General features: G+C 44.6%; 1 protein-coding gene and 1 long non-coding RNA gene across 5 annotated transcripts in view; one reads left to right on the top strand and one right to left on the bottom strand.

Moving 5' to 3' along the window:
• Positions 1 to 15,990, bottom strand: part of ICA1 (islet cell autoantigen 1) — a 67,656-nt gene that overhangs the window by 15,966 nt on the left and 35,700 nt on the right. For all 4 annotated transcript variants that reach the window (XM_073677302.1, XM_073677301.1, XM_073677300.1 and 1 more), the window contains 3 exons: positions 12,906 to 13,104; positions 3,308 to 3,433; positions 1,680 to 1,778 (listed from right to left, as the gene is read on the bottom strand). In XM_073677302.1, coding sequence (XP_073533403.1) covers positions 1,680 to 1,778; positions 3,308 to 3,433; positions 12,906 to 13,104 — 424 coding nt within the window. The remainder of the gene's footprint in view (positions 1 to 1,679; positions 1,779 to 3,307; positions 3,434 to 12,905; positions 13,105 to 15,990) is intronic.
• On the top strand, positions 870 to 15,315 carry LOC141264899 (uncharacterized). Its single transcript, XR_012320020.1, has 2 exons — positions 870 to 1,277; positions 12,934 to 15,315. It is a non-coding gene; the product is annotated as an uncharacterized lncRNA (long non-coding RNA).

Raw genomic sequence — 15,990 nt, 5'->3', positions numbered from 1 at the left:
GATCCATCTGGACGGGTGCGTAATTAGCCTGGAACTCAGCTGAGAAAAAAAAAATTTATTTATTTATTTTTAATGCATGTATTCGCTGGAAAACTTCTCCGAGAGCGAAGGCCGTGGGGCTCAACGGGAACCATGGCCTGAGCATGCTGTTATGCACACGCCCGGACTGACTGGCGTGTGTGGGTGTTGTGGTTCCACTGGACCATGGACCGGAGAGTGCCTGGAGGGGCGTGACTAAGTATCTGGCCGATCCGACCAAGGTGGCACGACGGCATACGACGCCAGTGCACCAGGGAGAAACCGGGCAGAGGGACCAGGTGCTACTCCAGGTCAAACTCCGGACACGGGGGTTGACCCACACTGGGATTACTGGAACAGGCAGGTTAGGCTGGCACAGACTGGTGGATGTAAGCAAACAAGGCAGGTATGCAGATGGGTGGATACAGGTGAGTATGCAGGCAGGGAGGTACTGGCCGAAAGGACGGGCTGGAGCACAGAAAGGTTAAGACCCAGTACAGACTGGGTCACAGAACCGCAGATGCGGTAGACAACCACAGCAGAGAGGGAACGCCCGAAGCGGTGGGCAAGAACAGAGCAGGACAGGGCTGCAGGAGCAGCGGGCACAAGCAGGGCAGGACAGGACTGCCGGAGCAGCGGGCAGAAGCAGGGCAGGACAGGACTGCCGGAGCAGCGGGCAGAAGCAGGGCAGGACAGGACTGCCGGAGCAGCGGGCAGAAGCAGGGCAGGACAGGACTGCCGGAGCAGCGGGCAGAAGCAGGGCAGGACAGGACTGCCGGAGCAGCGGGCAGAAGCAGGGCAGGACACAAACAGGACTCTGTTCAGACGGGAACAGATACCGCAAGGCACAGACAGGCAGATCTAGGAATACAGCCCCTAGAAGGCGAAAGAACAGGCAAGAAGCGTGTTCACAAGAACAGACCACAGTTCAGACACAGAACTGGAAAACAGGCAGGAAAACAGGATAGGACCTGGCATGTCAGAGACAAAAAGCCGACTGACAGGACACAATGCTCAGGCGCCATCTTGAGGAAGAAGGTGGTATAAATACCCAAAGATGGACAGCAATAGGCTGAAGGTGCAACAGGGGCGTGTCCGCAGCAGGTACAAGAAACAGGAAGTTCAGCAGGCGTCGCCCTATGCAGCCAAAGCAGACAAACAGACAGCAAGGAGGGAAGCCAGAGAGACATTCTGGACTGGAGATCAAGTGCGCGCTCTTGCACAGTGGGAGATGGACCACCATGCAAGGACGCCGCCAGGTATGTTACAGGGTGGTATATAAAAATACACATTGTCCTGAAAAAGGTCAAAGTAAGGAAGCCTTGGTTTGATTCTCCTTTGCCTCACAATAGTCCCCATGTGATGAGGAGTATTCTCTCATGATTAAAGTATGTGATATTTGGTGCCTGACATGGGGGGGTCTTATGCTTTTAATATATTAGACCCATAGTATGTCAAGGGTTAATTTTGCCAGACACAAATAATGAGCAACGAGAAATGCGGCTTGTTCTTTTGTTCTATAATTTAACCTTGTTATGTTGTATAATCTTCAATAAAACAAAAAAAATAAGAAGCTATTCCTGCTCCAGTTTTGCTCATAAGGAATAGTCAGGAGTCACACGCTAAGTGAGGTAATACATGAAGAGCAGAGGAGAACTCACCTTCAGTGTAGTAAATTCATACGGCTGGTAACCCTTGAAGCTTTCATGAATGGCAGCCATCGTGTGGGATGTTTTCTCCCAGAAGTGAAGTAGTGTTGTCTGCCAAAGAAATCAAGAAACCAGAGAAAGATAAGAGTAACTAAAATAATACCGCCCCTACAAGAATATAACTGCTATAATACTGCTCCTATGTACAAGAATATAATTACTATAATACTGCTCCTATGTCCAAGAATATAACTACTATAATACTGCCCCAATGTCCAAGAATATAACTACTATAATACTGCTCCTATGTACAAGAATATAACTACTATAATACTGCTCCTATGTACCAGAATATAACTACTATAATACTGCCCCTATGTCCAAGAATATAACTACTATAATACTGCCCCTATGTCCAAGAATATAACTACTATAATACTGCTCCTATGTCCAAGAATATAACTACTATAATACTGCTCCTATGTCCAAGAATATAACTACTATAATACTGCTCCTATGTCCAAGAATATAACTACTATAATACTGCCCCTATGTCCAAGAATATAACTACTATAATACTGCCCCTATGTCCAAGAATATAACTACTATAATACTGCCCCTATGTCCAAGAATATAACTACTATAATACTGCCCCTATGTCCAAGAATATAACTACTATAATACTGCTCCTATGTACAAGAATATAACTACTATAATACTGCTCCTATGTACATGAATATAACTACTATAATACTGCTCCTATGTACAAGAATATAACTACTATAATACTGCCCCCTATGTACAAGAATATAACTACTATAATACTGCCCCTATGTACAAGAATATAACTACTATAATACTGCCCCCTATGTACAAGAATATAACTACTATAATACTGCTCCTATGTGCAAGAATATAACTACTATAATACTGCCCCCTATGTACAAGAATATAAGTGCTATAATACTGCTCCTATGTACAAGAATATAACTACTATAATACTGCCCCCTATGTACAAGAATATAACTACTATAATACTACCCCTATGTACAAGAATATAACTACTATAATACTGCTCCTATGTACAAGAATATAAGTGCTATAATACTGCTATGTGCAAGAATATAACTACTATAATACTGCCCCCTATGTACAAGAATATAACTACTATAATACTGCCCCCTATGTACAAGAATATAACTACTATAATACTACCCCCTATGTACAAGAATATAACTACTATAATACTGCCCCCTATGTACAAGAATATAACTACTATAATACTACCCCTATGTACAAGAATATAACTACTATAATACTGCTCCTATGTACAAGAATATAACTACTATAATACTGCCCCTATGTACAAGAATATAGCTACTATAATACTGCCCCCTATGTACAAGAATATAACTACTATAATACTGCCCCTATGTACAAGAATATAACTACTATAATACTGCCCCCTATGTACAAGAATATAACTACTATAATACTGCCCCTATGTACAAGAATATAACTACTATAATACTACCCCCTATGTACAAGGGTATAAATGCTATAAAAAGGCTCCTATGTGCTTGTGACAACATGTGACTGGTATGAATAATAATAAACCATAATTGGCAATGTGTAATTACCTGATACGTAGTCAGGACATGAGATAACAGATTGCATCTACTGGCTCTGAGGAGATCGACTTTCTCACATACGTCTGTTTTCAGCCTATCAAAAGCAGCTTTGGTGTGACGCACTTGTGCCTGAACCTAAAAGGGAATAATAGAGACTGCTCGTTACATCATTCTGCAGCCATGGGCACATTTGTCCTTTCACCTCTGTGGGGTCATTTGCACCAGGACGTCCTAACGTACATGTCAGTGTCCACTCACAATCTAAGTTTGGACAGCGTGCACTGGGGCCCGAGTGTGAACGCTGGTTATAGCAGTGAATCCCTTAGAGGAAGGTTCCTGCCTTAGCTCACACTTTCCACAGAGCCCTCCTTGCCACTGCAGTAGCTATTTTGGACACCGAAAAAACGAACCCAGAACTTGCAATCGGTGGCAGCAGGGATGGAGAGGCGGGCACCATGGGGAGAAGTAAGAAGCCGCCAGACACCTCTCGTCATTGCTCAAAGTCACATCTGGCCAGAAAGTAGAAATTTTGGACCCGATTCATCACTTGCTATTTTTTTGGGGGGGATTCGTGGACATTTCTTGTGCCAAATTCTTCAAAGTGGTGCACGTGGTTTATGAATTTTTGTGCAAAACCAAAAGATACACTTTATTTTTTTTTTATTATCTTTAACCTGTTTTGCTCCTTTTTATAGCAAAAAGTTGCATTTTCTGCTAAAATGTAACAAAATTTGTGCAAAAATTTCACACATACAATCACTCTGGGAGGATGTACATTTGCGGTAAAAATTTGTGCGACTGTAATAAAAGTCGCAAATTGAAGAAATCAGCTGAAAAAAAAACAAAACAAAACAACAACATCCAGAAAACAAAAAGCAGCATAAAAAAATCCCCCAAAAACAAAAACACACGAAAACATATTGAGAATAGACTTAAAAAAGGTGCAATTAGAAGAAGAATTCAGCACAAATGAAAAAACACCAAAAACTAGTAAAAAAAAAAAAAAAGAGAATATGTGATAATAAATTGGGCAGTTTGTTTTTTGGCGATGGCGGGTTCCTTAAAAAAAAATAAAAAAATAAAAAATAGTTCTGGGTCTACCATTGTGGAATTAGCTTTTATGCAAAAAGTCGATGTGATAAGAAAAGAACGCTGTCTTTTTTTTTGGAAAGTTGCAGGTTTGTTCTCCTTGATTACAGACAAAGCTTTCTGGGGGGGAAAAAATGCAAATGAGCTCTCCGTTAGAAGGAAAGAAACTGTCTCTCTACTGCCACTTATAGGTAGCTATCCTGTATGACAACTATAGCTAATTTGCACACCAATATAAGAAAAAGGGCAGCAAAAATGGCTCATCCACCAGAGGATATAAAATCACAAGGACGGCACAAAGTCTCTCAGCCATGAAGCCGTTCTGCTCAACAGGGAGCAGCAGCAATCCAGAAACAAAAAGTCATCAGTCTATGGCCTGGCGCAGCCTGCGAACGCCGTGCCAGCCTTCAGAGTCAAATCGGATCATGGACTTTGCCGCGCCAATTGCTGTGTGACCAAATGTTCCCGTGACGAGGACAGGCGGCGGGAACACTGGGGAATCAATGCAGAAAACAGGAGTGAGGATTCCTGGCACTCGCTCACCGTGCAGAGAATGAGGCAGGACGTGACCTTGGAAGAAAAACGCCTCAATGTGCAGGAGGAGAGGGGAAGGCATGAAGAAAGGACTGTTACAGGGGCAGCACACAGACATATATACCAGATTCTGGGTTACTGAATGGTTAGAGAGGCTCTGGATTAAAGGTAATTGCCTCTCTGCTCATATGAAGTGCCCCCCATTATATCGCTTTTCAGAACATTTGATGCCGGATGAAATTGATTATATATACACATATGCACAAGGACTGATAATCCAGCATAGACCCCTTTTATCATAAATTGCATTTGGATGTTGAAGCTTCACTTTTTTTTTTTGGTTTAGATTTTACTTCCTTTCCGTTCAAATCGGTCACAACATCTTGTAATCCGGTCACCGATCAGATCAGACTGATGCCGAATTAAAGGAATTTTAAAGATACTGATCAGACATCTTTGGAGGTAGCTTATCTTCCTTGAGAACTAAAAAAGGATCGGGCATGTTGAAATTTTTTCTCACAGATTCCTGCTGTTGGGGGGATGGAGGGGGTTGTCTGACACCTCATATAAGCAAAATATGGTCGGCTAGTCCGGCGGAAATCGTTGGACGTCTGCTGTCATTAGATGAATATCAGCCTAGCCTATCATATGATCACATCGAGATCCATGGAGGAGAAATCCAGAGCGGCGAGTCAACCATTTAATACATACAAGACAGGAGTCTTGCAGGATAAGTGCTGCTATCGATCTATCTCACAGAATATAGTCCAGAAGGGGTTAACTTCACGAGAAAAAGACGTCACTGCAATAAAGCGGCTGATTTTGTGATCTGAAGATTTGGGTCATCATGGAAGAGTGGACTTTTTGTTGAGGGCGAGAGGACCCTCTCCATGGTGTGTTACATCTTCCTGGTCATGGTCCAAATCCCGTAATGAAGACCAGCTCTGGTATAACCTGTAGGCCTTATAGGCTTTTGCCTACGGTTAGATCTTACAGGAACCACTGGAACTTTCTTCTCATCATCCAATAATCATAAAAGTCCAAGTTCTGGGTCGGCCGGTCAATGGCTCGTAGACACTTGCAGCTTCTTCGTCTTGATCTTGTTTCACTTTCCAAACTGTTTCTATTGAGTAGGATAAAAAAAAGTAATAAAATTCATGGAGGTATTTCTTTAAAAAAAATATTTGCTAACTCCAGATGTGGTCCTGCATTGCCCTCAACCTCGCCAGGCTTGACCGATAGTTGAAGAGCTGGTCTGAGGTTCATGCCGTCTTTGGATACTTCCAAAAATCTCACAATTAGACCCATGTTTCTGTACCTTCTCCCCCAGCCAAGATGTTTTGTTTTGACTGTACTTTTTTTTTGCTCTTTTTATTCACATACTCCTTGACCTTGACTCATAGCACGAAGTTGTCTTCATAGAGAAGAAGGGAGGACAACTGATCTGAAATCTTTTCTGATGGTGATTTGTTTGGAAGTCTACTAGATTTTCTTCAGAATCCTATTTTCCTTATTTTTTTTTAACCATTATTGCTAAAGCGGACCATATACAGTAGATAGCTGTCAGCCAACATTTGTCTGTCCCGGCTCTCCGATACACACGGACATCACACGGCTCAAACACCAGACCCCCTTTCTTGTGACTGTGGGGGATCCTTGCCGTGGGATCACCAGTGATCATTCACTTACCAAGTGTGGATACAACAATAACAACTTGTAATCATTGGACAGTCACAAAGACAGATGTCACTGAGTGAACTGAAAGCCCCCAATCAAAAAGACTTAGCGGCGATGGAGAAAAAGAAAATGTGCAGAACGTGAATTCAAACTGACGGTGTCGCTGCCAGAGGTAACATCATCCTGCTGAGACCGAGATGAGTGTGCCACGTATTCTACGTGGTCTGTTCACTTCATTCCCAATAATACGCTTGCTGGAGGGCAAAAAAGGAGGATAATTGTGGCCTGCTTCTGGTACTACTACTACTACTACTTGTGCCAGTTCTGCTACTTGTGGCTCTCACATTCCAGATGACCGGACCATGTGCATTTTCTTTTTTTTTTTTACATTACCCCTTTCTTTTATCAGGCATTTTTAAAACACTAGATGTCTATGTTGATTTTTTTTTTGGTCTCGTTGTGGGCTGTCAATAACAGCGGCCCTCCTCGGAGGTAATGATATTTATGAAAGGGTTAACTATCCATACCAATGAACGACTATGGGGGGGGGGGGGGCAAAGATTGGGGCCAGGCTGTCCTGCAGGTTTTTAAACCATCTGCCATCGATCACATGAGCTGTCGTTTCTCAGGTTTTGGCGGTGAGTAATGCAGACTCCTCCTGGGTGACCTCTAATTCCCTCTCCTGCATAATTGAACAGATGAAGAGAAATCTCGGAGGTAGGCAGCAATCTGCGAGCGCTGATGTAATCCCTTCCACCGGAGAAATTCCTATATTTAACCTGCAAGTTCAATCAATGCGGCTGCGAGCGCAGAGGAGGCAGATCCTGCAGGGGAGGCCGGCACCTCCATGTCTGATCTTACCGACCCTCCGGGCGGTGGCTGTAGCATGAAGTCACCGTGTAGTAATTGCTCATTTCTAGTCTCCATTCACCCCTCCTGTTCTGATCTTGGGGGGCAGCTGCCGCCTTCTGCGAATCCTTTTCTTTAGTGATTTATAATTTACATATGTCATTTTATTCTCTAATCACTTCCAGAGCTGCATTCGGCCGCACGTCTGACACTAGTCAGAACCAGAATTATGAAAACAGCATAAATCTGAACAAATGAAAAGCAGCCCCACTGCAGGTGTAATGGCTCCCGCTCTTGTGGGAAGATTTTCTACAAGATTTTGGAGGCGCCAGTTGGAATTTTTGCCCCTTCTTCCAGGAGAGCATTTGTGGGGTCAGACCCTGATGTTGGGGGGAGGCCGGGCTCACAATCTCCATTATAGGATGGGGCTGAGGTCCGGGCTCATGTTCCCCTCCATGTCTGTATGGACCTTGTGCACTGGGCTCAGTTATGGGGGGACAGATAAGGGTCTTCCCCAAACTGTTCTCACAAAGCTGGAGCTACAATTGTCCACAATGTCTTGTGCTGAAGATTAAGATTTCCCATCACTGGAACCAAGGGCCCAATGCCGACCCCTGATAACAGCCCATAGTATTATCCTCCTCCACCATCTGAACAGCGGCACAATGCAGTCAGGGGGTAATGTCCTCCATGAATCACCAAATCCAGAGAATTGTGATCCGTCACTGCACAGGGCACGTCTCCTCCAGAGTCCAGTGGTGACGGCTTTACACCACTCCATTCGACACTCAGCTGCTTGGTTATGAAGCTCCCGGCGGGGGCGCAGTGTTTGTGCTGATACCAGAGGAGGTCTGGACTCTGCAGTTATGGAGTCAGCAGAGAGGTGGTGACTTTTCTGCCTTCTGCACACGGCCCCCCGCTCTGTAATATTACGGGGGCTCCACTTCGTGGCTGAGTTGCTGTGGTTCCTCCAACTTCTCAATAATATCACTAACAGGTAATGGGGGGAGATTCAGAAGGAGAAATGTCATGGACGGACTTGTTACTCCATTGGCTCCTATTACAGGACCGCGCTGGTACCAGTGAGCTCTGCACCACCGGCCAGGCCCGGCGCCAGCACCCGGGCAAGTGCTGGGGCCACTCGCCATCAGGCACCCCGGCGAGCTATGGGACCCATGAGCAGGGCGGTGTCAGCACCCGCTCCCCCGCACTTGCTCAGGGCCTCGGCAGCCGGCACAATACTCACCTCTCCCCGTGCCTCCGCAGCAGCTCCGGTCTCTTCCGCGGCTGCTGCACTGTGACATCTCAGGTCAGAGGGCGTGATGACGTCTTTCCACCGCGCTCTCTCCTGAGCCGTCACAGCACAGAGCAGGAAGATGCCAGCGACGCTGAGGAGCCCGGAGGAGCGGCAGCAGGTTAGAAGTGAGGCGAGTATTTTTTTTTAATGTATGGAGGCATGGGGCAGTATGTTGGGGCACAGCGTGCATGGAGCATTATATGGGGGCCAGTATTCTGTAAGGAGCATTTTATGGGGGCCAGTATTCTGTATGGAATGATTCGCCGGTTTCTGAGCTATATATAAACAAACTTCGGCCCACATCATAAGTCTTGCAGGTAGGGGGTCTGGAAAAACAACTCATCACCCATCCCCACGTAATTATGCCTACTCAAAACATATATACACACACACACACACACAGGAGAACCCATGAGTATAATGGCATGAAAAAACTTTATCTATCTATCTATCTATATATATATATAATCGTCTTATCCCATCTGTCTGTCTGTCCAGGAAATCCCGCGTCGCTGATTGGTCCGGCCGCGGCCAATCAGCGATGCAGGATTTGAGAAAAAGATGGCGGCCGTTAGCGGCTCATCTGCAGGACGGAGGTCAGAAGCGATGCAGCCGGGAGATGAGGCGGCGCGAGGCGCTCATCTCCCGGCTGCTTGCACCAAAAGGACCCCGACTGGTGGCGCCGCTGACCTCCATGCGGCTACCGTCGGGAGATCAGCGGCTTGGCCCGCTGATCTCCCGATGGCAAGTGTGAACGGAGGAGTGGGGAGCGGCGCTGCCGGTCGGGATACTTCTGCTGCGAACAGCCGCTCCTCTCCCGGCTTCTTGCAGCGGAAGTAGCCGCACAGGCAGCGCCGCTCCCCGGTCCTCACTAATACGATTTGCTGATTGGTCGCGGCCGGCGGTCGCGACTAATCAGCGATTTTATCGCCAAATTTAAACAAGCTCTCCGGTCCTCACTAACACAGTTCGCTGATTGGTCGCGGCCGCCACCCGCGACCAATCACAGATATTGCCGCCAAATTTAAACACTGTTTTGCTGATCGCGCCCGGTCGGCCGCATAGATATTCTAGAATACCCGATGCGTTAAAATCGGGCCACCATCTAGTTAATATATAATTCCTTTAAAATTGATACATCAACTATAAATAGTATTACAAAAGTGGAAACATGCAGATAGGTAAGCCATACTCCATTACTGGTATGCATGGCCCCCCTCATCCCCCAATCCTGGTATGCATGGCACCACATATTCCTATTCTGGTATGCATGGCACCCCTCATCCCTATTCTGGTATGTGTGGCCCCCTCACCCCCCAATCCTGGTATGCGTGGCCCCCCTCATCCCTTTCATGCTGCACACATACAAAAAAGATAAACACTTATACTCACCTTTCTTCCCTGTGCTCCAGAGCTGCTGCGTCCTGTTCTGCCGGAGGAGGAGTGTGACGCCGGAGCACCGCGCTGTCCTGCGCCATTTTGTTTAAGACACACTGCAAATGGCGCCGGATAGCGCTATGCGCCGATTCTGACGCCTTCACTCCGCCCCGGTCTCCGACCAGAAGAGAGGAGCCGCGGCAACGCTCCTCCCGGTCAGGTAAGTATGGCGCCGGAGATCGCGGTATGCGTGAAATGATCTTGATGGTCCAGATGGATGGAGTGGAGGATGGCTGGTTGATGGACACCCCACGCAAACACGGCTACGGCGCCAACAAGGAGGAGGTGGAGTAATGTTTTGGGCTGGAATCATGGGGAGAGAGATTGTCAGCCCTTTTAGGATCCCTGAAGGGGTAAAGATGAACTCCATAATGTATGTTCAGTTTCTCAAACAGCACTTCCTGCCATGGTTCAAGAAGAAGAACCGTGCATTCCACAGCAAGATCATTTTTCTGCATGATAATGCACCATCTCATGCTGCACATAACACATCTGCATCTCTGGCTGATATGGGCATAAAAGGGGACAAACTTATGGTGTGACCCCCATGCTCCCCTGACCTCAACCCCATTGAGAACCTCTGGAGTATCATCAAAAGGAGTGTCTATGATGGCGGGAGGCAGTTCACATCTAAGCAACAGCTCTGGGAGGGTATTCTGTCCTCATGCAAAACAATTGAAGCAGAAACCATCCAAAACCTGACAAATTCAATGGACAAGAGAGTTCAGAAGCTCCTTTCGAACAAGCAGTCCTATGTGCAAATGTAACATCACCTAGAATAAAGTTTTGAGTTGAAAACTGTTTGATTTCAGTGTGTAATAACCTGCTAATGCTTATCATTTCAAAAATGACCATTTTTTGTTCTTTATTAAAATGAAAAGGTTGAAAACTCTGCTGTGCATAATAATTTGGAACATGCATTTTGAGGGCAGTTTGAGTTTTTTAAAAATATACTGTTATCATAGGCAGTTTGTACAAAAACCTTTCAATTGTACTCTAATAGTTATTGACTGGAAAATTACAATGACTGCAATTCATATAGGTAATTTGGGAAAATCTGAGAAAATATTATTTGCATAATAATTTGGAACACAGTGTATAATTTATTTATATATATATATATATATAATCAATGCGGTATCATAAATCATGGGGGCCCACAAAAACTTGGAGCCGGCCCTGCCACCAGCCGCTGTGTTATATTGCAGTAAAGGTGACGGCTGCAATTTTTTGGTGCCGTTTAAACACATCACACTGTTATATTATTATTTATGTTAAAAAACCTGAAGCTTATACGAGAAGATGAATACTATAGAAGGAATCAGATAAGACAGATTTGTTATGTCAGTAATCCACAAACTTCAGTGATTTTATATAGTTATCTACTCTCAGACCTTTAGCCTGTGGTAGTGTTTCTCCAAAGGCCAGCTATGATGGGAGTTGTAGTTGTGCAACAATCATGTTGAAGACCAGGAGCCCAGACCCTCAGCTAATGGATGGGGAACACAGAGTGACACTATGGAGTAACATCGCCACCTGCTGTCCACACCTCAGACTGAAACTACTTAGAAAGACAGTTTTGAAAGCTGAATAATTTATTGACCCGACGCCACAATTGAAGTCAGAAGCGTCGGGCTCTAGATACAAATACTAGAACAATCACTATTAGCAGTGAGTCATAAATGGCAATGATAGTGTAAAAGAATGGGAAATTTGCTGTGTATCACAATAGCAGCATTGTGCACGAGATAATGACATCTCGCCCTAATGCTGCATGGAAGGAGAAAAATGGAGGGTTTGTGGATTTGGCATCTAAAGGCTATTAATTTCTATTGTGGATTTTGCCACTTGCAGGATGAAATCTGCAGGAAATCTTTCAGAAGCGCTTCATACTATGGATTTCGCAGATTTTGCCGCATGTATACTTGGACTGATATACTGCGGATTTCACTGAGGTTTTGCAGTGTGGATCCTCAATATTTTCTGCAACGAAATGTGTAAAAAAATGTGCACTATTTGGGGAAGTTCTTGCCACGTGCTGATACTGTCCTGAATGGACGCACCCGAAGGAGAGATCCAGAAACACACGGCTGCTTATACCCCCCCCCCCCCCCCAAAAAAAAAACAATCTGCTCCATCTGTCCACACCCAACTGAGGCCTCGTCTTTTAACCCCTCCATGCCAATTTTTCTTTTCTGTCTTCCGTCCTTTCCTCTCCTTCTTCCGTCAACACGGCTGCATGAAAGCTTTTTTTTTTTTTTTTTTTTTTTTTTTTTTTTTAAGGTCCCCCTAGGGGACTTGAAGCTTTGATCGATTGTACGGCAATACTTCAGTAGTACAATACTTCACCGGAGGACCAATATGGTGGCACCGAGGGTCTTTATTAGGCCTGAGCGGCACTGGTAACCCTTGGGCACACCATTTAAATGGTCAGACTGCTGACTCCAATCGTAGCCGTTCAGAGGTGGGTAGGTCGGCTGCTGCGCCCGCTCCGTACACCTGTACCAGATGTGTGATGTAAGTAAGGGGTTAAACAGAGCAGAGCCGCGGCACTACACACAACTCACTGTTTCTGGGAGGAAGCGGCCATGACTTTCTAAGTGTACGTCTCCTTTAACTTGATGCTTATATAAAGGAGCTGGAATAACGCAGCCTCCACTTCCATAAAAATACATGAAATTTGGGATCTGTTTAGATATAAGGATTATTAATGGTCTAAATTACCTTTCTGAATTTTTCCATCTGCTTGTAGGTATCGGGGTCTAGCTCTTGCGACACGTCTTTCATCCACAGCAGCACCCCCCGATATTCGGTCCTGGCCTGCTCCATGCGATTGACGGTCAGCCAGCAGTCGGATATTGCTCGGTAGCGGAAGGTCTCCACCTCTTGATAAAGACGAGATAAAGGGCTTCTCAGGGCCAACCTGAAAAAGAGTCCAGAGAGAGGTCAAGAGACGTTATGCCAGGTCGGCTAATCAGAAGAGCCGGCAGGTATGAGGCGATACTACCTCCCCTGTCCGGTGGCCGCTGAGGGAAAGGGACGTGCGATTAAACATCCAAAAGTCTCTCGTTTATTGCCCGCTTTACCCCTCTTTGCTCTTTAGCTCAGCAAGAAGAGGAGGCAAAGACGGTTACACGGATCCAAGGAGTCTCATAAGTTGCAACGTTAAAGTTTTTTTTTACTTAAATGAATGTATTTTGGGGAAAAAAAAATCATGTTTGCAATTGGGTTTCAGTAAAACTTTTCCACCATTTCTCTTCCGTAGCCTTTGTGCTGCACGATGAGTTAACTGAGAATTGATCAGGGAGCTCTTTCTGCTGGTCCGATGAGGGGTTTCTAACTCTTATGTCTTTTTCTAAGCTGATTTATGACCACAGACCACATCAAAGTTGAAAGTTTTTATTGAAAAAAAATGAAATTACATTAAAAATAAATAAAACTGTTCCCCAAAAGGTGGAGAAGCCCTTTAAGATAATTTACAGAGATGAATCACTGATGATTGCAGAGTGAGCAAGGGACAATGATGAGGGCAGCATTCAGCACCCGGCGCTTGGGAACAGCACTAACTGCACACTGATTCCCAGGCTCCGGTACGTGTGATCCTGATGGGGCACACGGCTGCCACACAGGTGCACATGGACATCTCCGTTACCGGAAATATCCGGACGTGTGAAACCGCCCTTACTCCATCCCCGGTCCTCCATGCTGGTCTTCTGTTTAGCTGCAGCAGTGATGTCCTTATATCCCTCACGAGACCGCTGCTGCAAATCTCTTGACTCTGAGACCGTGTGCCGTACATCACGGAAATCAGTGATTGGTTGCAGAGGTCATGCGAGGTATATGGGACATCAGCGCTACAATATTTATTTTAGCTATAATAGTGGCTTGGGTAGACATCTTTGAAACCCCTTCCTGACCAGGCAAACTTTAATTTTTGTGCTTTTGTTTTTGTTTTTTTTCCCCCATCCATTCTTCCAAGAGCCATAACTTTTTTATTTTTCCATCCAAGTTGCCATGTGAGGTTTTTTTTTGCAGGATGAATAGATCTATTTACCATATAATCTGCTGAAAAATGGGGAAAAAAAAAGTTGTACGGTGAAATGGTGAAAAGAAAATTAACACTGTCGTGGAGAATAATTAAAATCCATAAGGACATCTCCAGAGAGGGAACATATCACCCTCACATTGAACATATGGGATTAATTATAACTGGGGAAGTGAGAAAATGACACTTCAATCTCCATTGCAGTAGGAACCTCCTGCAGTGACCATGTAACGACAACAGGAGATCTGCTCTGAGAACCAGATATTAAGGCTAGGATTAGTATATTTAGTGGCGGAGAAGTACAATTCCGAGGCCAGAGATTCCTCTATTTGGAGGACTGGTCTCAAACTTTCTGGAGCCAGTGATGAATGGGGTTTGCATCGATCCGATATTTATGGGAGATATATTTGGGGCATTGTAGCAAAGAGACGAACAGAACGCATTCACTCACATCACTGTAAGGCCATTCTAACACCTGCAACTTCATATCGGACCGATGGATGATGCTATCTATGACATGTTTTATCTCTATAGAAAGGTAAAATCACGATAGGAAACATGAAAACAATATCTACACCTGGGACTTCCAGGGGCGAATATATCCTTAAAGTTGGGGGATCTCATAATCTGCTAAATTATCTAGCACATCCTACAACCAGTCCCCATATGAGCTCACTGGGGAAGGGTATATGTAAGCGTAACCTGGACTTAATAAAAATCAGAGTTTGGGGTTCTGTCATTGTTCATTTTAAGGAAGACAGTTCGCGCTGAGAGTGTTCCATTTTCCTAATTGGAGCCCTTCCCTTCATAAAGATAAGAGCCATTCCTGCAACACCAGGTTTAGTAATTTTCTTTCATTATACCTTTTTTTAATTGTATGTAATTGTATATACTGTATTGTTTTGTTCCCATTTTGTATCATCTTTGCATTTTTATTTTTATTTTTTTTATTAACTCTTCCTACCTTTCAGGATAAAATAATTAAATGTAATAAGCTCTGTTCCTCTTGCTCTGTAAACTGAACCCCTAAAGCCATACGCTACCTCTAACCGGTGTCCAATCGGCCTGAATAAATGATTGGTGGTGGCAGCTAGTAGTTCTTTTGTTATTGCGGAGCTGGCAGTAGCCATACCGGGGGGGGGGGGGATATATATGTGTGTATATCACACACACATTGGAGGTGTATATACCATAAGCTCACTGTGAGTTCCCCAATAACTGGCCTAGTAGTGGTAACAGCAGTGGCCTCGTCCATCACTCGCCAGTCAATTGCGTAATTGTCCTGACGATTGGTGGCAGTGGTGGGAATTGCGTGACCACTACAGTGTTCGCCTTGAACATATATTATAATCATGGCCGAAAGTGTTGGCACCCTTGACATTGTTCCAGAAAATGAAGTATTTCTCCCAGAAAACTATTTGCTATACACACGTTTATTTCCTTGGTGTGTATTGGAACAACACAAAAAAAACAGAGAAAAAAAAGGTAAATTGGACATAATATCACACAAAAAACCCAAAAATGGGCTGGACAAAAAAACACAACAACTCCACTGCCTCCAATCCTCAGGAGAGAAAAAAAAAGAGAGAGCGAGAATATATATTTGGTTAAAAAAAAATCCTCAAAGGAGCTTTTGGGGACAGGGGGTGTTTTGGTTTACTTAAAAAAAAAAAAAAAAAAAACAGTGAAAGTTAAGTCCCCTAAGAGAAGATGAACCTGCGATCGTCTTATTGTTTGCACTATACAGTTGTGCTCAAAAGTTTA

Source organism: Phyllobates terribilis, unplaced genomic scaffold (assembly GCF_046119375.1).
Source record: "Phyllobates terribilis strain yellow unplaced genomic scaffold, ASM4611937v1 Scaffold_4__5_contigs__length_816908805, whole genome shotgun sequence".
In the NCBI taxonomy this organism is placed as follows: domain Eukaryota; kingdom Metazoa; phylum Chordata; class Amphibia; order Anura; family Dendrobatidae; genus Phyllobates; species Phyllobates terribilis.
The sequence above is the reverse complement of the archived record's forward strand: the minus strand, read 5'-3'. Positions and strand labels throughout refer to the sequence as shown.